The 21630-nt window shown below is 34.8% G+C and overlaps 1 protein-coding gene across 7 annotated transcripts; it reads right to left on the reverse strand.

Moving 5' to 3' along the window:
- Positions 1-1595: 1595 nt before the first annotated feature.
- LOC120083173 (pantothenate kinase 2) lies at positions 1596-19868 on the reverse strand. Of its 7 annotated transcripts, XM_039038789.1 has the most exons (23): positions 19572-19863; positions 18934-19292; positions 17819-18031; positions 17667-17728; positions 17177-17293; positions 16577-16696; positions 16367-16461; positions 16191-16284; positions 15824-15955; positions 14573-14685; positions 14271-14463; positions 7313-7521; positions 6888-6932; positions 6721-6769; positions 5865-5947; positions 4132-4248; positions 3934-3997; positions 3543-3689; positions 3280-3438; positions 2982-3065; positions 2449-2643; positions 2095-2166; positions 1596-1935 (listed from the first exon to the last, which is right to left on the reverse strand). In XM_039038789.1, the coding sequence occupies exons 2-23, from the start codon at positions 19214-19216 to the stop codon at positions 1846-1848; spliced, it is 2736 nt and encodes a 911-aa protein (XP_038894717.1). In that variant the 5' UTR covers positions 19217-19292; positions 19572-19863; the 3' UTR covers positions 1596-1845. The 7 variants fall into 7 exon arrangements, 5 of the variants coding, with proteins under 5 accessions (XP_038894717.1, XP_038894716.1, XP_038894718.1 ...); XM_039038788.1 differs by having other exon boundaries at positions 18934-19863; XM_039038790.1 differs by lacking the exon at positions 2982-3065 and having other exon boundaries at positions 18934-19865.
- Between the last annotated feature and the right edge of the window lie 1762 nt (positions 19869-21630).

A 21630-nucleotide genomic window follows, 5' to 3' on the forward strand; every position in this document is an offset into this window, starting at 1 on the left:
GTTCTTAAACTTTAAAAAAAATGACCATTTTTATTGTTTAAAAGTGAAAATAAATGGATCAAAATGACAACTTTTTAAAAATATAAAAACCATAATAATCCAAAGTTAAAAATACAATGACTAAAATGAACATTTTTAAAGTATAGGAACAAAAATGAATAAGTATAAAGACCAAAATGAACAATTTAAAAATATAAAGACCAAAATGAACCAAAACTAAAAGTATAGGAACTAAAGTAATATTCAAACTTTTGTTGAATAAAGATACATATCACCTTATTTAAGGTCGAACCTAATGCTGTACTATATCTTTGTATATATTTATTTTGTTAGTATTATGATTATCATTCATCATCAGCTCATTTATGTTTTAGTGTACCTTTACGTTATTAATCATTCGTACAATACGTCTGTATTCAAAGGTTTATCAACGTTCAAAATTCAAATTAATTTAGAATACAATTGATCAAAAGTCGAATTGTGAAACAAAAAGTGAATTCCTTTGATTTTCAAGTCATTCTAGTCAATCTAATTTTAGAGACAATTGCAAATGTAGCAATCAAGCCCAAATTATCAGTAGATATAACACAATGAAAAAAAATTACAAATATAACAAGATTTAGATAATCTACCAAGGATAAACCATAACACTGATAAGAGTCTATCAATAGAAGTTTATTAATGATAGACCGTATAATTAAGACTTTTCTATATTTACAATTTTTTAAAAAATATTGTTATATATTTAGTTATTATCACTAAAAGTCATATTCATTGTAACTTCCCTAATTTTATTAAGACAGTATTCTTTACAATTTCAATTACCAATCAGTTTAAAGTAATTAAATACCCCACAAGAACCTTTTTGTCTTTTTTTCCTTTTAAGATACAAATATTTCAGAGCTCTTATAATTAACTTGAAATTGATATTTATCTAAAATGAGTGAAAACAACCAAATCACACCACGTTGGATAAGCATGCCGTAATGAAAGAAAAAGGAAAGAGAATCAAGATAGCATTGTTTGTTCATTATTGTTATTATTATTATTTTGGTTTGTTTGTAATGATATGAAGTAATTTGTTATGTACATGGTACCAACCATTAATTAGATTAAAATAAATTACATGATGACACGAGGCTTTATTTACGTAATATTTATATTATCAATCTCAAGAATAGAAAATAAACGATTTATTGACCCTACATATTATAAAAAAATAATAATAATAATAATAAATAAATTATAATACGATACTATTCGATGTTTATTATCTTATTTGAAGTCAAAAGTTCTCATTAAATCATATATTCATAACTTGAAGGACAAAAAAGTAAATAGACTGAGTTTTATATTTAATTAATATTGAAATTTCTATATATTCATTACTGCAGCATCAATTTGAGAGAAGAATCTAACATTCTCATTCAATCATAAAAAATTAATGAAATCAAACAATCATATCAACAAAATATCAAACTATATAACCTAATGTTAACAATAAACTTATTTTAAAAAGTACGAAAGGCTAATTTTAATATTTTCTTTTTAAAAACATTTCAATTCATAATTATTTTAAAAAATGTCCATTAAGATTTCCAAAAACTTTTTTTCTAACAATATATGAGGGGAAAATCGCACCTCAAAATTAATAGTACAAACTTTATGTCAATTGAACTATGATTATATTGGCATTTCCATAATCTTAATACCTTGACATTTTTGTCGATATCGACCTTTGAACTAAAAGATATTTGAGGTCCTAACACTTGTCGCATTAAAAAGCTGAAGAATTTTCCAAAATTCTAATGAAGAAACCGAGTGAACTTGGAAACAGGAAAGACTTCAGTGTGATGGTTCGTATCTGCAGACACAGTCGTATATGTTTCCTTTGATCAACTTTTCAGCCAGCCTCTGATTTTTCACCATAGCAAGCTGCAAAAGTGAATACTTTTTTCTATGAAATTTTGAAAAGAGAAAAGATTCTTAAAAAGCATGCGTGCCAGACCAGACTTCACAATTATTCGAGTCCCTTTTTTTTTAAGTTTAAATTCTAAGAATATGATGTTACAAAACTAGTGAATGCTATGTCACCTTCAAAGCATCACATTTAAACTGTGCATTGAAGTTGGTGTGAAGGGCTCTCCCCATTCCTTCTAAGATAACCTGCAACAGAACAAACTCTGATTATCATGATGTGTTTTCTCTTTTGTTTCTTCTTTTTTCACTTCACAGATTGATGGCAACCCCAAATTCTTCATGATATTTGACAGAAAGTTTCAGTTTTTCTATTGGTCTAAAACAGCCTTTTTCTATGTTACCCTCACTATCTCCTAGGTTCCGAGGCAGTTACGTGTCGTTCCCCTCAATGATGATGATTTCCTACTCACAGCCCTATTTTTGAACAGATTAATTAATCTAACTTTTGAAATTGGAAGAATATATTACCAAATCAGCATCTTTAGCTGCAGCAGCCAACTCAGAACTGACTTGCCTTAGATCTATACATGGACTACCACACCCATTTTCAACAACCATCAAGGGAACAAAAGATGATCTCTCTTTAGAACCGTCTGCAGAGTCAATCATGGCATCCACAATCAGGCCCCCTGCTTCAGCAGCTCTACGTAGTACGTCACAGTGCTGCAAGTAAAAGATCATGAGTTAGATTAACTGAATGGCAATCTGAGATATGACCAAGATATAGATTTTCCTCCCATTAAATTGAAAGGTTTCTTCTAATGCCTCTTTGGGGCATTTCTAAGTACATAATGTTCATGGCACACATTAGAAACAAGGAAACAACAAAAACCTACAAGGAAGTAGTTACAGTAAGAAAAGTAGGCAGCAAAAAAAAAAAAAAAAAAACCAGGAAAACGTCTATGAGAAGGGCTCAAGTATAGCCAGAGTAATTAAATCCTCATGCAAACAGGTCAAGCATGCTGAATACCAAGTTTCTGGTTCGCAAGGAAGACAGGTACCTTGGCAGCCTCAGCTACAATATCAGGAAGCTCCATTGCGGTAACATCATTTAGGGCAGGAAGAGAGTTTGCAACTAAAACAACCTGGAATAAATACTCCCGATCACTACTGAGGGCATACATTAATTGGGAATAAGTGGCCCAGAGAAAAAGTTGTTACATGAAAGGACTAGACATGTATTCTCTCGAGATGCCATTAAAGATTTCCTCAGAAAAGACAACAGAATGAATCTAAAGTAGAACTTCCTCCTCCGACCTATAGAATTAATTATTTAGCATCATAACGGAGTAAACTTACTTCCGTTCCACGTCGGAGGAGTTCCCTTGCCAGGGGAAGCATCCCTAAAACAACATCAGCACCTGAGTTGTCTACAAAGAGAAGAGCTCTTTTATGTGGAAGGGGTCTCTCATCCCCAGATCCTAGCATTCTCTCTTTGAAGACATCAAAGTCATCGACCTAAAATCACGAAAAAAACTCGATCAACTCTGATAAGAAGATTTAGCAGATAAATCACAGTTGATGTCTTTCACACACCAACTCCTGAAGTCAGGTTTAGTTACCCGCCATGGCCTCTGCATCTTATTGCGACTCATTCTGTAAATCTCAATTATTGTCCCCTTGTGATAGAGATCAACACAAGCACGAGAACCCCAATCAAAAATGTTCGCAGCAAGAACACCTTCAATTAGGGTAAGCAGTCTTGCTTCCTACAAATTAACAAACAATTTGATTTTTCCACGTGTCCTAACGTTCACGAGGTTAGGTGTTATGTTTGATAAACAACAGTTCACCAAGAAAAGAGAAAAATTGAGATGCATTGCAAACCATAACTTTCTTTTAAGAATAGACTGATAGATTGGATATATTACCGTAAACATAATATTTAAGTGTTGATTTATAATTGCTGGATTCCTAGTGGACAGAATAAGAGTGTAAAATCTTTATAAATACCTCATTCATACTATCAAGTTCCAACAGCAGGTCAGGCAATACAGCAAGTGATGCCTCATTCTCCCTGTTCAACCGAGACAGGATAGTGTGTGAGGTGGGTTGTAAAGTAGGAGATGCCCTTTTTTCTATTAGTTTCAGTGGAGGTACGGGATTAGAGGGCGGGAATAATGGAAAATAGTTGTATAGAGAAACATTTACCTCTGCTTTATGCTTCTATAGGCATCAAAAAATTGGAATTCCCTCAAGCACTCTTCCCTCAGTTCCAGAAGATTAGCCAGACCCAACTTTCCGTATGCCGTAGGTTCCTCCATCAACCTATTTAGAAGTTAGAATTTCTTTTAGCAAAGAACAGGCAAAACATATAAATAAGAGTCACTTTTCTTTCTGTTTCTCTTGAGTTCAATAATGTGGGGGTCAAAATTGGAATATCTGAACTTTGGACAGATACATATAGCCTGTAACCACTCGAGTTAGTAGAATATGAAATTTTTAGCAAAGAATAGGTAAGATTAAGGCATAAAAGAGGCGTTTTTCTTTTTGTTTCTTTTGAAGTTTGTACAGGTCATGGATTTTGGAGGGAAATTGCCCTCCTTGACTGCCCTTCCTAATGAGATTATCAATCTACTCACATACGCCCTCACCGGCCATCCATTCACTGGTGGTAAAGATCTATGCAGATGCATCTTATTAGGACCTCCTTATGGGGGGCTTATGGATTGAACGTAACTGTTCAATGATAAGAGAAACACTTTTGAAAGGTTTTTCTTTTCATGTTATACTTCTTGCTATGACTTGATGCAAATGCATATCTTTCTATAGGTCTTATTATCTATCCTCCCTTTTGACCAATTGGAGAAATCTTTTGTAACTCTTTGAGTTTGGGCTTATTGCCCTTCTTTTGTAAATTTTATACATCAATAAAATTCGTTTCTTATATAATTTTCTTTTATTTAAGAAAAATAAGAGGTGTTTCTGGGGGTCAAGATTGGTATACCTAAACTTTGGACAAATATATACAGTCATTAAATAATTAACTAATCAAGCTATGCTTGAGTTGATAGCACTTTATGATGAAAGCTTTTAAGTCAATGATAGTTATTCCCCATTAGTAACTGTCTAATAGCTTTTTTTTTTTTTTCAGTTGATTGGTTCAGATGGCTACCAGGTCAACCTTTGTAAAAATCTCAAAAATGTATTTTGTTTTAGAGATAATTATGATAAGGTTTTCGATTCTCCAAGGTTGGATTAATCATTTTGATATCACAAGTCACAGCAGTCAATGTAAACCTAAGTGAATGGCCGAATGACAATAGCAGGTAAGTGGCAATGGTGACAAGTACACCCAATAACCAAGAGTGAAATTCTACTGTGAAAAGTAGCTGAGCAATTACTCAGTAACAAGCTTCAGAGTAGAATTACAACATGGTAATTGGTATATTTACTTCTGAAAATTCCTTGAATTATTAAAGGCAGCAAGTTTGGGTTGGGGGTTATGGAGGAGGTTAGCAAACATAAGGAATCTGAAGCAGGATTGACATGAGCAGCCCATATAAGAATCCCAAGAACGAAAAAACTGGCAGATGAAGGAATTTGAAATTGGATCACCTATATGAAAGAACGATAGAACGATAGTGAAAAGAAATTCAGCTGAAAGACCCATCATAGAGGGTCTTAAGACTCAGAGCTGTGCCATTCTGCATGGTGGAATCAACTCCAATCGAACAGAAAGATGGATTGACCAACAACTAATATGTAGATGGTCATGTACAAAGAAAATTATTAGAAAAGCTTCTTTCCAATAAACTACGATGCAACTTTTGTGATTATAGAAGGCGTTAAATTTGAACTTTTATGTTTTGAACCCCCAAATAATCCATTATCAGGAAAATATAACCATGCAGCACGTACTAGTCTGAAGTTAATGGAGTTACCTCCTCAAGTGGGCAGAAAATGCCCGAGCAAATGCATCACCCCTTCTCTTGGCATCATTAGTCCCACCTTCACTTGCAACAGCCTTCATATCCCAATAACAATTTTCTCAATCAATAAAAAAAATTCAGAAACGTGTAAGCAAAACTGTTAACTAACAATCAGTATATTGCTCATGAAAAAAGTCTAAGAAAGAGGAACAAGATGTGTTTCTTAGGGGGTATTTGACTCACCGACTTCATAAGTCAGCATTAAATAACTCAACTTCAACACTGTTCACTATTGAAGTTTGCACATTTATCGAGGGAACTTCTTCTTACCCTCTCTCTCTCTATAATATTTCCTAACCCAGACTAAACAACTTTGCACCCCAAACACAGATCTCCTAACTTCAATATATTAACTTTGGACTTCAGAACTCAACTCATCGTCCCAAATAGCTCCTTAGAGTAACAGAAAATCTATGCACGACAACAACATAGATCACTAACTTCATAAGAAAAAAAAAATGCACAAATTCCTTCTTGTAGTAGAGAAATGAAGAACTTTGGTTTTAATAAGCCCAAATAGACTTCTCATTAATGAAAGCTCAAAAGCTTCTAAATGCTGGAAGAGTATAGTAAAATAACAGGGTTTTGTGTCTTTTACTTTCTCCCAATAATCATCAATCACAGTACCCTCATTTTCACAAAAAAAAAAAAAAAAAAAGTAAGTTGTTGGGTCAAATATGAAAATCATTATGAAATAACTAAGCAGGTCCTTGTTATCTTGAACAAGATAAGATAGATATTGATTTTGAGAAAAAGTGTGTTGTGAGAGAGTGAGAGAGAGCACTTAAGACTCGGTCTTTGCCCTTGCCTTATCAACAAGGTCTGGTAGATGCTCCGAAAGCACGGTGAACCAGTACCTGAACATGGAGAAATATCAGTAATTCAAGTTGGCACTCATAACAAATGTTCAAATAATGTATCATTGGTTCATATGATTCTCAAAAATATTGAAATGAGCTTTATTCAAGTACATACTCCAACTCACTGTGATCAGAGAGATCAATTGTATTAGGTTCGTATCTGCAAAACACACATGTATGAGAAACTGCAAGAATTTATAATATAATCTAGAGGAGCAAAATCTTTAACTAAATACTACATGCATTTTCTTCATTCATGAAGAATCAACAAACGAGTTTGGAAAAACTAGGTTGGTGCCAGCTTTGACATGGTTTTTATTCACGTAACTAATTCAGCAACCATTCAACTAATAAAATTCTACACATCTAATGCATGACATAATCTTAACTCGTAGAAAGAAAGTGAAAATTTATAGTGAACTAAAAGTATTGAATAATAATAACAAACACAAAGGAGAGAATGGAAAACATGCAAATAGGTTAAAATCTGATAGGAAATTATTCAGTGCAACAAAAGGAAGTTGAATATGTATAGCATACGTCTTTGGATCAGCTAACAGTGGAAACACCTCCAAAGTGGGTACCAAATGGAGTACACCAACATTTAGGGCACTTGCATCAGATCGCAGGGTTTCTCCTTTGGATAAAGGGACTTCAAAGCCTCCAAGTCCAGTTGTTGCAGGGGGAGCCATAGGGACAGGTGCAGTAATTTCTGTTCTCTTCTGCAAAAATTTCTCCATCCAAGAAATCTGCAAATCGGTACATGCCATATTTACAAACTCATGGTAAAACCATCAAATCTAGTTCCACTACAAGATGGATTTATAAATTGTTAGGAATCAAGGTAGTATGGGATGCCTTTGGCCCACATTGCTTAGAATGGGATAACCAATATGGCACTTAAGTGGCTTGGCTCTCCTACCCCAATAGCTAGCTTTTGGAGTGTAGTTCTCCAAGGTGCTTAAGTACCTAACAGTGGTATCAAAGCTGGTTGTTGACGTTTCGAAGTAGAACCAATGGAGGGTTCTGACCGGGTGTGGTCGAGTGAAGTACTGCCGGAGTAGCTGCCTCCAAGACGTCGGTTTTTAGGGGATGGAGTATTGTTAGGAACCAAGGTAGTATGAGATGCCTTTGTCCCACATTGGTTAGAATGGAATGACCAATGTGGTACTTAAGTGGCTTGGCTCTCCCACCCCAATAGCTAATTTTTGGGATGTGGTTGTCCAGGGTGCTTAAGTACCTAACACAAACATGTTAGGAACACATAAGAAAAAAAAATAGAATATATTTCACACTGCATCACAGATACTTGAATCTGGAAAAATCATACAGTCCTCCCAGGCATTTAAACACCAACCCGTTTGTTAATTAAATCCTCGATGGAATTTTGGTTTCACAAACCAACCACAAAAGCCTGGATGATTTACATAAGAATATTTTGATAATTAGAAACTGTAAAAAGCCAGAGTGTAGAATTGACTCTAATACACCATATTGGTTGGTGAACTTAAAGTCAATCTTCCTACCAATCACCAAAGGTTCTCATGGTCTCTCCACTAATCCATACGAGGGTTTCTCTCGTCATTCGTTTTTCCACGTCTTTTATTTCCCTTTTCTCAAGGAGCCTTAGTTATTTCTTCTCTTTAGAAGGTTAAAATCTCTAAGAAAGTAAAGTTCTTTGTCTGGGTTTTACACAGCAGAGTGAACACCCACGATCATATCCAGCAGTATTCTATCTTGGTATTGTATATGCAATGGTGTGTCCTTTATAGATGGTGGAAGGAGGATCTTGATCATCTTTTGTGGGATTTCCGGTTTGGTTATTCCCTTTGGAGCCCATTCTTTAGCCTGATTAGGGTTATTGTGGTGCATAATAGGAATTGTTGCTCTACCATTGAAGACATCCCAATGACCTCTCCCTTTCGAGATAAGGTAAAATCCTTGTGGCACGCCTCTTCTTTTGCTATATTGTGAAGAGAGTGGCTCGAGGAATAATAGATTTTCTAAAGGGGTGGAGAGGCCTCTGAAAGAGTTTTGAGAGGTTGTGAGAACTAATGTGCCTTTATCGGTGTTGATTAATTGAACTCTTTGTGGACTCAGCATGATCCTATTCGTTTGAATTGAAATCCTTTCCAATGGTAGTTAAGGACTCCTTTTGTGGCCTTTTTTTTGTGTATGCTCTTACACATTTTTTTATTTATCTCAATAAAATCTCGGTTTCTTACCAAGAGAACAACTAATATAAAGATTTCAAACCTTTCAACACAGAGGCCACTAATGAAACCAGCTAGATACAATTTACTTCCAAAGAGCGGAACATTTGCTACCAAGGGGGAACGGAATTTAAATCATTCTATCTATGGAGCATTTGATTGGAAAGAAATAGCATGATTTTCAATAGCAAGGCAAAAGCACGGTACGAGGAAGTGTTTGAATTACCTAAATTTCATGTTTCATTTTAGAGTTTTAAAAAGGAAGTTTAGAAACAATTAACCGTTCACAATAAATCCAAATTTGGGTGGAAAGTAAAGTTAAGGAGGGGTCTGTATTTCATTGTCCTTCGGAGTTACTTTGTCTTTTTTACTAATTGTTATAATTCTATAATTAGAGTTTTCCATTCTTGTAAATATTTTGTGATATTTTCCTTTTTTATGCTTTGTACTCTTGTGTATATTCATATCTTTAGTGAATGAATAAAGCATTCTGATTCTTTCTCAAACCTAAGAGTTATACATGGTATCAGAGCTTTCTAAATAAACTTAGGATTTTTGTGAACCTTAAGGTTTGAGAATTTAGAACCTATTTGTGATACGTTTAGGGTTTTGTGGAGGTGAGTTTACACTTTTGCTCACAGTCACCGTCTTCGGTTCGTTCGCCGTCGTTAGTCACCGCTGTCGCAGTCATCAGCCACCGCCAGGGGAAAAAAAAAGGTTGTTTTTTTCGACACCGCCCATTCCAACGAGAAGCCCAACCACCGATCTACAAAACCCCAAAGTCCGGTTTCCATCTGAACAGCGCGTGAGGTTCACGCGCCGATTGTTCCAGTTCGCCGTCCATCCACGCGCTGGCGCGTGTAGGCACGTGCGCTGCCGTTTTTTGTCCGTTTTCAGTGGGTTTCCTCAGTGTTGTTGGCTCTTCTTGGTGGTGTGTTTGTTTGAGATATATAGATATACTCATTGCTTGTGAAGACATCTTTTTGGTAAATTAAGGTTTGATTCTTTGCTGTCTGGTGTCTACTTTTTGAGGTAATGGCTGATAAGAAACCAGTAATGTATGAGATTGTTCCTATGGTGTCAAAAGTAACTGAACATAAGTTGAATGGATCCAACTACTATTCATGGAGATCAAATCCAGGTGTTGTTTGCTATTATTGTCATAAACCTGGCCATACGAAACGTGAATGCAGAAGATTGCTAAATAAGGGTTAGAGGATGCCATCACCCTCTGCACATGTCGCCTCTACTCCTGATAATCTTGACAAGTCAATTACGATTTCTGCAGGGGAGTTTGCTAAATTTCAGCAGTATCAAGAGTCATTGAGGGCATCATCTTCTACTCCCATTACGACCATCACAGAGACAGGTAACATTTCTAAATACCTTCTTTCCTCTACGTCAAAATGGGTCATTGACTCTGGCGCTATAGACCATATGTCAGGTAACCCCAGTTCATTCTCTACACTTTGTACATCTATCTCTTCACCTAATGTCACTATAGTTAATGGAACCTCCACTCTTGTTTTAGGATCAGGAACCGTCCATCTCACTGAATCAATTTCTTTGTCATCAGTTTTAAATTTACCAAATTTCTCGTTTAATTTGATTTCGGTCAGTAAACTCACTCGTGATCTTCATTGTTGTGTCTCCTTTTTTTCCTGGTTATTGCTTATTTCACGATCTTACGACGAAACAGACTATTGGTAAAGGGCGGGAAGTTGGGGGTCTTTACATCTTTGAATCACAAACACCTACGGCCATCACATGCTCTAGCGTGTCATCTCCATTTGAAGGGCATTGTCATTTGGGTCATCCGTCTATCTCTGTGTTGAAGAGTCTTCGTCCACAACTTCAACATTTATCTTCTTTCGATTGTGAGTCATGTCAGTTTGCTAAATTTCATCGTTCGAGTTCGTATCCTCGAGTCAATAAACGAACTAGTGCTCTTTTTGAATTAGTCCATTCTGATGTTTGGGATCTCTGTCTTGTTGAGTCCAAAGGAGGGTTTAGGTATTTTGTTACATTTTTCGATGACTATTCTTGTGTTACGTGGTTATATTTAATGAAAAGTCATTTTGAGTTACTTTCTCATTTTCGTAACTTCCATGCTGAAATTCAAACTCAGTTTAGTGGTATTCTTAAAATCCTACAGAGTGATAATGCTAAGGAATATTTATCTCATACACTCAAGTCTTATTTAAATGCCCATGACATTCTTCATCAATCTTCTTGTGTTGATACTCCATCTCAAATGGGGTTGCAGAACGAAAGAATCGTCATCTCCTTAAGACAGGCAGAGCTTTGATGTTTCAGATGCATGTTCCGAAATCCTTTTGGGTTGATGCTGTTTCCACAGCTTGTTTCTTAATAAATCGCATGCCCTTTTCATTCTTAAGGGTGAGATACCTTTTTGTACTTTATGCCCCAAGCAACAGAAACATTTGTTTCCCATTCAACCTAGAATATTTGGTTGTACCTGCTTTGTTCAGGATGTTCGGCCTCAGCATACTAAGCTGGATCCAAAGTCCTTAAAATGTATTTTCTTTGGTTATTCTTGTATCTAAAAGGGGTATCAGTGTTATTGTCCTAGTCTAAATAAATATTTAGTCTCTTCTGATATCACGTTTTTTGAACATACCCCATTTTTTTCATCACCGTCTTTCTCTTCGAATAAGAATCAGGGGGAGCATAAGGAATTAGAGGATGATTTCCTTGTCTACATGGTATCAGGAATACACAGTTATTACTCCTTCCGATCCTCTTCCTGATTCATCTCTACCTATGGCGACCTCTACTCTTCCTCCCATCGTTAAGGTCTATACTCGACGACAACCTCCTCCAGTTCCATGCCCTGTATCAGAGTCGTCTTCGTCATTGGATCCAGAAACGGGTGATGATCTTCCTATTGCTCTTTGTAAGGTAAACGTACTTGTGCTTATCCTATTTCCTCTTTTGTTTCATATAACCATTTGTCACCTTCCACATGTTCATTCATTGCATCCTTAGAGTCTATATCCATCCCGAAAACTGTTCATGAGGCTTTGTCTCATCTTGGTTGGTGTGCCGCAATGGTGGAGGAGATGACTGCCTTAGATGATAATTGTACTTGGGATTTAGTTTCTCTCCCTGTAGGAAAGAAGGCTATCGGTTGCAAATGGGTGTTTGCAGTTAAAGTCAATCCTAATGATTCTGTTGCTCGATTAAAAGCGCGCCTCATAGCGAAAGGCTACGCATAAACTTATGGCGTTGACTATGCTGATACTTTTTCTCCTGTAGCCAAAATGGCATTTGTGAGGTTGTTTATTTCATTAGCTTCAATCAATAATTGGCCTTTACATCAGATTGATATTAAAAATGCATTTCTTCGTGGTGATCTTCAAGAAGAGGTGTATATGGAGCAACCACCAGGGTTTGTTGCTCAGGGGGAGAATGGAATGGTGTGTTGCCTTCGTAAATCCTTGTATGGATTAAAGCAGAGCCCACGAGCTTGATTTGGTAAATTTAGTCAGGTGATTGAAAGCTTTGGAATGCGGAAGAGTAGGTCAGATCATTCAGTCTTTTTTAAGAGATCTGAGGGTGGTGTCATCTTGTTAATCGTATATGTGGATGATATTGTGATTACTGGTGATGATGCTTTAGGTATCCAGTCTCTAAAGATCTTTCTTCATAGTCAATTCCATACAAAAGATTTGGGCATGTTGAAATACTTCTTAGGAATTAAGGTAATAAGAAGCAAGAAAGGAATTCTATTATCACAGAGAAAATATGTACTTGACTTGTTGACTGAAACAGGAAAGCTAAGGGCTAAGCCATGTAGTACCCCAATGATGCCCAACCTACAGCTCACAAAAGATGGAGAATTGCTAAAAGATCCTGAAAGATATAGGAGGTTAGTGAGAAAACTTAATTACCTTACAGTGACTCGATCCGACATAGCCTATTCAGTAAGTATTGTGAGTCAATACATGTCATGCCCTACAGTTGATCATTGGGCTACATTGGAACAGATTCTTTGTTATTTGAAGGCTGCTCCCGGGCGTGGTTTATTATATAAGGATTATGGTCATACTAATATTGAATGTTTTTCAGACGCCGATTGACAGGATCTAAAGAAGACAGAAGATCAACCTCAGGGTATTGTGTTTCTGTTGGTGGTAATTTGATTTCTTGGAAGAGTAAGAAGCAAAATGTGGTGTCACTTCAAGTGCAGAATCAGAATATAGAGCAATGGCACAATCTGTGTGTGAATTGATTTGGATATATGAACTTCTTGTTGAGTTGGGATTTGAAATCACCACATCGACAAAGTTGTGGTGTGATAATCAAGCAACACTTCATATTGCTTCTAATCCAGTTTTTCATGAAAAGACTAAACATATTGAAGTGGATTGTCATTTTGTACGTGAGAAAATTCAATAAGGATTGGTAGCTACAGGACATGTGAAGACTAGAGAACAATTAGGAGATATCTTCACGAAAGCATTGGATGGAAGACGTATAGATTATCTATGTAACAAGTTGGGCATGATTAACATATATGCTCCAACTTGAGGGGGAGTGTTATAATTCTATAATTAGGGTTTTCCATTCTTATAAATATTTTGTGATATTTTCCTTTTCTATGCTTTGTACTCTTGTATATATTCATATCTTTGGTGAATGAATAAAGCCTTTTGATTCTTTCTCAAACCTAAGAGTTTTACAAAATCTATAGCAATTGTCAATTGTAATTTGATGTAGTTAGCAAGCCAATTTATAGCCCAAAGGGTAAGCCATGATGCTAGAAACCAATTGTTATTGCCATAAAGAGAACAAGGCATCTGCAAAAGTAAAATGGCGCTACTTTACCATTATGAACATAGAACAAATTGTTGATTCCTTATCTCATTTTCAAATCAAAATTTGATTTTTCATCAAGCAAGTTGCAATTTTGAAGAAATAAGATTCTTAAATTCATTTCTGGAAAAAAAAATAATGAAAAGTTGTTATTAGTTAAGTTGTAGATTGAAACCCATAATCTACTGTCCAAGATCTAAACATCCTCGAGCCTCTTTTCAATTAAACATTATAGATTCAGATGATAATTCCCAAAGTGGATCAGTGATCGTAGAAAGATTAGAAAATTTTGAGCTATGAAAAATAAAGAAGACATAATAATAGACACTCAAATGAACTATACAATTACCCAAGCTTCGTGACAGAAACCACTCAGGTGATCTAACGTGATTCCAACGTAAACTCTAAAATCAAATTGAAAATTTTCTAGAGCCAACTGTGCTTACCTTCTCATTCAAATCACCAAGTGGAGGTCCATGAACTTTCCCTCCCGTGTATGGTGCACCCATAGGAAACCTTTCAACCAACTGATGGGCCATTAGATCATCAAGACCATGCTTTTCATAGCTCATGAATGCACCTAAGGCTCCTAAGAACCCCTCATGACGCAAGAACATTGCCTGTGCTTCTCCTTTCGACCTAAACAAAATATATAGTTCAATACTCTGTATTGAGAAAGTAAGAAGGAAAAAATAAAGAAATTAATGTAAAATGACGATGACAAAGAAAATTTGTTAATGCAGATTACCAGAAGTGAACTGCGAAGGAAATTGTATCCATGGTATATGCATGTCCCCTGATAAAGAATCCTCCAAAAAATATTCTCTTAAGTCCAAACCGTAGAGCATTCAAGTACGAAATCTACCAGTAAAAATTCAAAATTAGATCTCATGAACAAAAAATGCTATTTATACCGCTTATCTAACAAGTCATTCCAATTGATGATGTCAAATAGCTAATTAGAAAAAATGTAACCTCCAACAAGCATTTGAATCTATTCAGTTCTGTCACCTCTTCTAACACCTCCCAATTGAGAATGGAGAATTAGGATTGGGAAACTTAAACCAAGGGAAATAAGGAGTCCATCCAGACAGTAATAAGAGGCATACAGCTTTCGTCCATTTCTAAATTATTAGCTCACTTAACTTCAGTTTATTTATGTATAATTGCCGTAGGCACAAATGAACAGCAAAACTTGCAACTTTATACATTTGCATCAGAAGTTAATTCTTCAGATGTAATATAACCATTCCTTACATTTTAGTTAACTAGTGAAACATCTCTAGTTCTCCATCACAAACCTTAATGATGCAGACGCTTGTGTTCAATTCTGGCCTTCAAGCTACATTCTTCAAATAATTCTTGGTCTTCTTAGCCGTCTATTCATGTTTCCTAATCTCCACTTCATGTCTCTAAAATGAAAAATAAACTTATTGAAGCCTACCCTCTCCATTATACTCAAAAGAAAGACCGTTCTAGTGTCCCTGAAAATTCAGAGATTAATTCAGATATTTTGAAAGAAGCTTTGTGTTTGGCTCCTCACTTCCTTCACCAAAGTTATGGCAGCCTCCTTCCCAACCTTCCAACTCTTTCTCACATTCAGTGATCACTCCTCCAAGATCAAATGTCATTTTAACCAAAAGTATCATTAGCTCTCCTACTAGTAAGGATCCTTTCTCCTCTCCAATTGTTCACGATATTGAATCTGATGGAGTATCTAATGTTAGTATGAGGAATGAAAACTCCGAAGTACATGTAGATGATATAGAGACCGGTAAATTTTCTGTAGAAGACTCTTTAAGAGTGAGGGTTTAATATTTGATGATTTGGTTGATTTTGTTCAGTTAACTTTTACGTGATGACTCAATACATTGCTAAGAATGATTGCCTTAGCAAATACTTATATATTAAGATAATTCATCTGTACCGAGTTGGACTCCCAGTAAATTTTGATTAGATCCTGAGGAATCTGAAGTACTTTTTCCATTGCAGCACTGACCTGTCCAATGTTATACGAGATCATTCGCAAGAGAGACAATGAGATATCTTCTGGTCTGTAGTCTTCAAGCTCCTTGTTTACTGAAATGGTCTTACCAAAACTAGATGCAATTGTTGACGCAGAGAGACCAATCTGGATCAGTAAAAGAGAATAATAAAGAAGAGATTTTTAGAAATTGATAACATGAAGAACAATCATTCAACGATTATTCACATATTATGGCAGAGAATGCAGGAAAAAAAATAATAATATCAAACAAACAAAAGAACAACATTCTGCACATTTTAACGAGAACATGTTGGAGCAATGACACAAACTTGAAAAGAAACACAGAAACACAGAGAAATTGAATTCACATTTAACACACCTTAGAGTAATCCATGCCACCATATATGTCCCCAACAAGCATGTCAATTGTGCTATTATCTCCCTTTTGACTAAGCTCTAACAACTCATCAAAACTGGAGCAGGGTAAATAAATGTCAAAAATCTTCCCAAATTTTGTAGAGAGATGGCATGCACAATATACAACAGCATAGTTACCTATTACATTTCGTCAACAGTCTTCCTAAGCCCCAGTAAGTGCCCCCTCCAACATTTGTCCCACTAACTCTCTGAAATTTCCCATCACCATCAACCTTAAAAATGTGCAAAGCATATATTATAGTTTAGCATACTTTAGTCATCCTTAAGATTAAGAGCAAGAAAATTGAATAAGGTAAAGTGAAACTAGAGATTAAAAGAAAGCATTACCTTGATCATGCTGACACCAGATCCAATGTTAACAAGCAGATAAGGAAACATTTCGTTATGGTCAAGTTGCACGAACTCTTTTTTACCCTCCATATGAGTGAAAGCTTCATGACGTATTGCCTACTAAAACATTGTTATCAGCTAGAAGTATCTAGGCATTCAAGTGTGACTGCTATTTCAGAAGTGAACTACATATTTAAGATTTTAAAATAATCAATAAACAAGCTCAAGGATCAAGCCCTCGAGCCCTCGAGCCTTCTGAATAATTAACATGCCATCATCGTAGAAGTTGCAAAAGAAATATACATGATAATAATACAACATGTAGCTTGGTCCATTTTTAAAGTTCTGACTCTTTAAATAAATAGGCATGATGTAAAAAAAGCAAAAACGTGAAATTCAAAACTTTCAGGTAATCGAAAACACGGGTAGTAAGCAAAAGAACTGATAAACATACTAACTGTGAGATTTGAAAATGAAAGCATAATTAACCTTTTTTTTTACTTTAGTGAAAAATAAATAAATCTACAAAAACACAGACTTTTTTTTTTTTTTTTTTTAATTTATACCAGCAAAAAGAACAAAGTATTTGAAATCCACCTTTAGCAGAAAATTTGCTCCAGCCACAAGACAATCCATTTCATCTTCTTTATCAATACTAACTCCAAGTCTTTCTTTAAAAAGATCTGCAAACTTGTATGCCCCTCCACCTGTAGCCTTCTTGCAGCAATTGTTACAGGGTAAGAAGCATAATTCAGCCCATGCACAAAAAAAGGAAGCAAAAGAGTAGACCCACTGGGGCCGGGGTGAATCAACCCAATGGGAAAAAAGTTCTCCATTTGACAGTTAAAGCTAGCTGATACATGCAAAGGAGGTCCTAAGAAAGAACGTAAATAGCTGAAAGTAAATGATATTACTGTAGAATAATAGTTCTACGTCAACTCCTTCACAGAAAATTAGAACACGAATATGAAATATAAATCAAGTCCTGTATCATAATACTTTTCATTCTGCAGCTACTAATATCTTTTGGGATCGTTTCTCACAGATACACAGATCTGATATGTGCTATCATACCGAAAGAATATACCTTAATGATGGCATTTTCATTTGCTGGGCCATCTGAATGCCAATGAGGTAAATCTTTGCAAGCTGAAAATGTTTAGGCATGGCAAGAGAAAAAGAAACTCAGATCATCTAAAAACTATGAATTAACTAAAAGTGTAATGACAACATACATACCACCACGATGTAGCTGCTTGGAGTGGATGAAGTCTAAACACTCGTTAATCTTGCTTGTCTCGAACTTCACAAAATGAAGCCTCCCACCAAGAACTGGATAACTTCTTCTATTACCATTTGATAACCCCAGCCTCTGCTTCATGCTTTTCTTTCTCTTATCATCAACCGATTGATCTTCATGTCTTGAAAAGTACACCAATTTGATGAGAGATCCTGCAGATTATGAATCGATGTTATCATCAACCCCCTAAAGAAACCAAAACTGTTGAAAAACTATGTCCAATATTAACAATAAATTTCTATCTTTCAACACCTTATCTTATTCACTTACAATTGATAAGTACAAGAATGGACTCAATGATGATTAGTCAAGAAAAAAGTTACGCCAAAAGTAATATATGTCAAGAGTTGAGAATTAACTAACAGTGGAGGGAAATGAGCGGTGAACAAAAAGGAATGACCTTTTTCGTTTAAAAGCAAAACGAGTATTTTCCCCATGATTTGATCGTGAGTTGGCTCTTACTATATTATAACTTTCAATCCTAATACTAGTTGGAATCAGATTTTCTATATATCATACTATTTTATACCAGTTGAAATTAACTAACAGATTTGCTCAGTAATTATTTTCAATAAAGAAATGTGAATGGGTTTGTTCATCCCTCAATATTTTAATTCTTTACCAGTCATTAGTTAAGTATATCTCTACATATACAGAATGTTCGGATTTGGATTCTAACATGGAGAATAATACCAAAGAAAGTGTTTGCTTGTGGAAACAATAAAATATCTTTCACAAGGACTACGTAAAAGACTTTCAATCACTTACAAAAAGGAAAAAGGAGAAGAATATACGATATGCTTTACCCAAAAAACCAAAGAAATATGTCCATCTAAAATCATCTTGATCATAATTCATAGTGACACATTATTACGTGTCTCATTAAAATATGAGCACGCAAAGCTAATTTTATTTTCAAATTCACCTTTTTTTCACACCCTTCAGAAAAATCCCTCACAATAAACTCATCATAAGAATCAACCAAAAGTTAAGAACCAAAAAGAGGGAAAGAATAAACAAATAGACAGAATGAACCAATAGACATGGAATATACCGCCGATGTCGAGAGCCAGGTGAGATATATCATCAGATTGGTTAGGCAACAGAATTGTGGGGTCTCTCTCCTCAAAATTTCCCTGAATTTCTGCTTTACTGAGGTCTAGTTGTGGACGAGAACCTGACCTGTGAATGGAATTGCCGGTAACCGGAGCCATGTCCCTTTCACCACCACTCAAGCCACCCTCTTTGTCAACATGCTGGCTTTTATCCTCAGCTTGCTGATTCGATCCCTTTAAACCACGAATTTCAAGATGTAGGTTATCCCCAGGACCAGCCATTAATACCAAACCTTCACCACCCAGCTGCCTAACCCACAACTCCTCGACTTTACTTGACCAACCACTCGTCGTACACCTACAAACCCAACTATAATTTATAGATACTTGTCATTTAGAAGAAGAAACGCCATCCAACTATGACGATTCCATTATCTTCGTTTTAAAACATAAATTCAAATCCTGGAAAGAGGAATTCTTGCTTCTAAGGCCCACCTTTGAAGAGTAACTTGCCTTTTACTCTCTGACGCATACAAAAACAAACTCTATAACAACTCTTGAATTTATTTGACTTGAAAAATGAGACCGGTAAACAATCAGAAGTAAACAGAAGTAGTATGAATTCGAATTTGCCAACCAAGTAATGAATTCCGAAGAAGTAGAATTCGGATTCTGATCAACCGACGGCCGACCGGTGATTTGCAGTGAATGGTTGAAGAAATTAAATCAATCGCCTGTCACAGGTGAAATAGAAATGGAAATATTGGTGAAGGTAAATGGTTGGCTCGACGATCAGCAGTGAACAGTACCGGAGATCCGACGACCGTCGAGCAGCTTGATTAGTTCCACACAAATCGCGCCACGAGAAGTCGTGGTACCTTCAAACTCATGGTCACCGTTTTGGCTCGCACCTAGAGGCACGTAATAGATGCACAGACTTTCTTTTTTTTTTTTTTCCTTTTTTCTCTCAAATAATTTTTTTTTTTAAAATCTGTTTTAATTTTTAAAAATAAAATTAAGGATAATTATTTTAAATTACAACCTTACCTAAAATATTTTTAAATATAAAAAAATATTGTCATTTTGTTATATTTATAAATAAATTTGGTTCATTTTGTATGTTTGAAAATTTAAAAATAGCTCTAAAGTTAATTATCTATACAATTTTGTTAGTTCAAATTTAATGTAAGAATTTAAATATATGCTTTTGACGAATAAGAAAATATCAAAATGAGCATAACCCAACTATATAAAAGTGCAATAGTGACTACGAGATATATGGTTCAAATTCTTCTACCTCGAATTGTACTAAAAAATGATTTTTTTTTTTTAATAATACGTGAGATAAAGAATCAAACTCCAAACTTTAAAATCAATAATACAAGTTTATGTTATATTCAAACTGGGGTTTAAATATTTGAATCCATCGTATTTGTATATTTGTCACTTTTCATAAAATGATTAGAAAATGATTATTTTATGTTATATAATACTACGAACTTAAGTTACATGATAGAAGCTGAATTAAGAGTCTAAAGAATAGTGTCTTTTTTTGGGGGGAAGAAATTTAATAGTTTTTTCTTTTCTTATTGTAATGTAACCGTTATACATTTTTTTTTTCTTTTAAGAAATATTGTTATCTTTAATTTGAATCCTCGAGTATTTTTGTTTGAATTTTTTGTGTTTTTTTCCTACAGAAGTAAAGACAGGAAATATGAAAAAGGCATTAAATAACCATAAATATAGTTGGTTTGACTTTTGATCTAAATAAGTAATAAGAGTTGCGGAATTTTCTTTACTGAAAATTTTGTTCGAGTTGACCAACTCTATACTAGCAGTTTAAAAAGCATTTTTCAAATAAATTCGTGCCATATCAATTTAGATCATAAATTTTTAATTTAAGCAATTTTAACCCTTTACAAATGAAACTTTAATTTTAGACTTAAACTTACAATTTTAACATTAAATTTTAAAAGCCCATGTAGTATTGACGATGCAATGAGTATTTAATAAATTATAGTCGATACAAAATTTATACTATATTTAGAAAAAAACATTAGAGCCAATTTTTAGTTCAAATTTGCAGATACTTATTGTAATAACGAGTTCGTTAAGAATCTATCATTATTATTTTTCATTAAATTAATAGGTAATTTACTAAAATTGAACGAGAATTAAATTGCAACGCTTTTGTAAACTTAAGAGATATTAATGAAATTGAAAGATGTCAGCTCAAATTGATATAATATAACAAGTTTAAGGTCAAAGTAGTTGTTTTCACTTGCATCAAATGGGTAGATGTCCAATTTTTTCATAAAGATAGGGCCCCGCTCCGAGGGATTCCCTGATTAGGCGGGGAATGGGGAAAAGAGTCGGAGAAAAAAAATTCTCCATCCGGGGACGGGGAATTCCGCCCCCGCCCCGTTCCTCGTTCTTCGTCCCCATCCCAATTAGCTTTTACATATTTATTTAGTATAGTTATCTAGTGTTATGTTATTATTATTATTATATAAATATTACATTTAAATTTCAAATTTGATTATTTATTATGAAATATAATGAATATGCTTAAATTGAATATTTAAATTTAGATTATATATATGAATAATTTGATTTTTATTTATTTATTTATACTAAAAAATTAATGAGTTTTTTTGGGCCAAAATTCAAGCCATTTATCTTTAAATTCAAATTTT

Source organism: Benincasa hispida, chromosome 8 (assembly GCF_009727055.1).
Source record: "Benincasa hispida cultivar B227 chromosome 8, ASM972705v1, whole genome shotgun sequence".
In the NCBI taxonomy this organism is placed as follows: domain Eukaryota; kingdom Viridiplantae; phylum Streptophyta; class Magnoliopsida; order Cucurbitales; family Cucurbitaceae; genus Benincasa; species Benincasa hispida.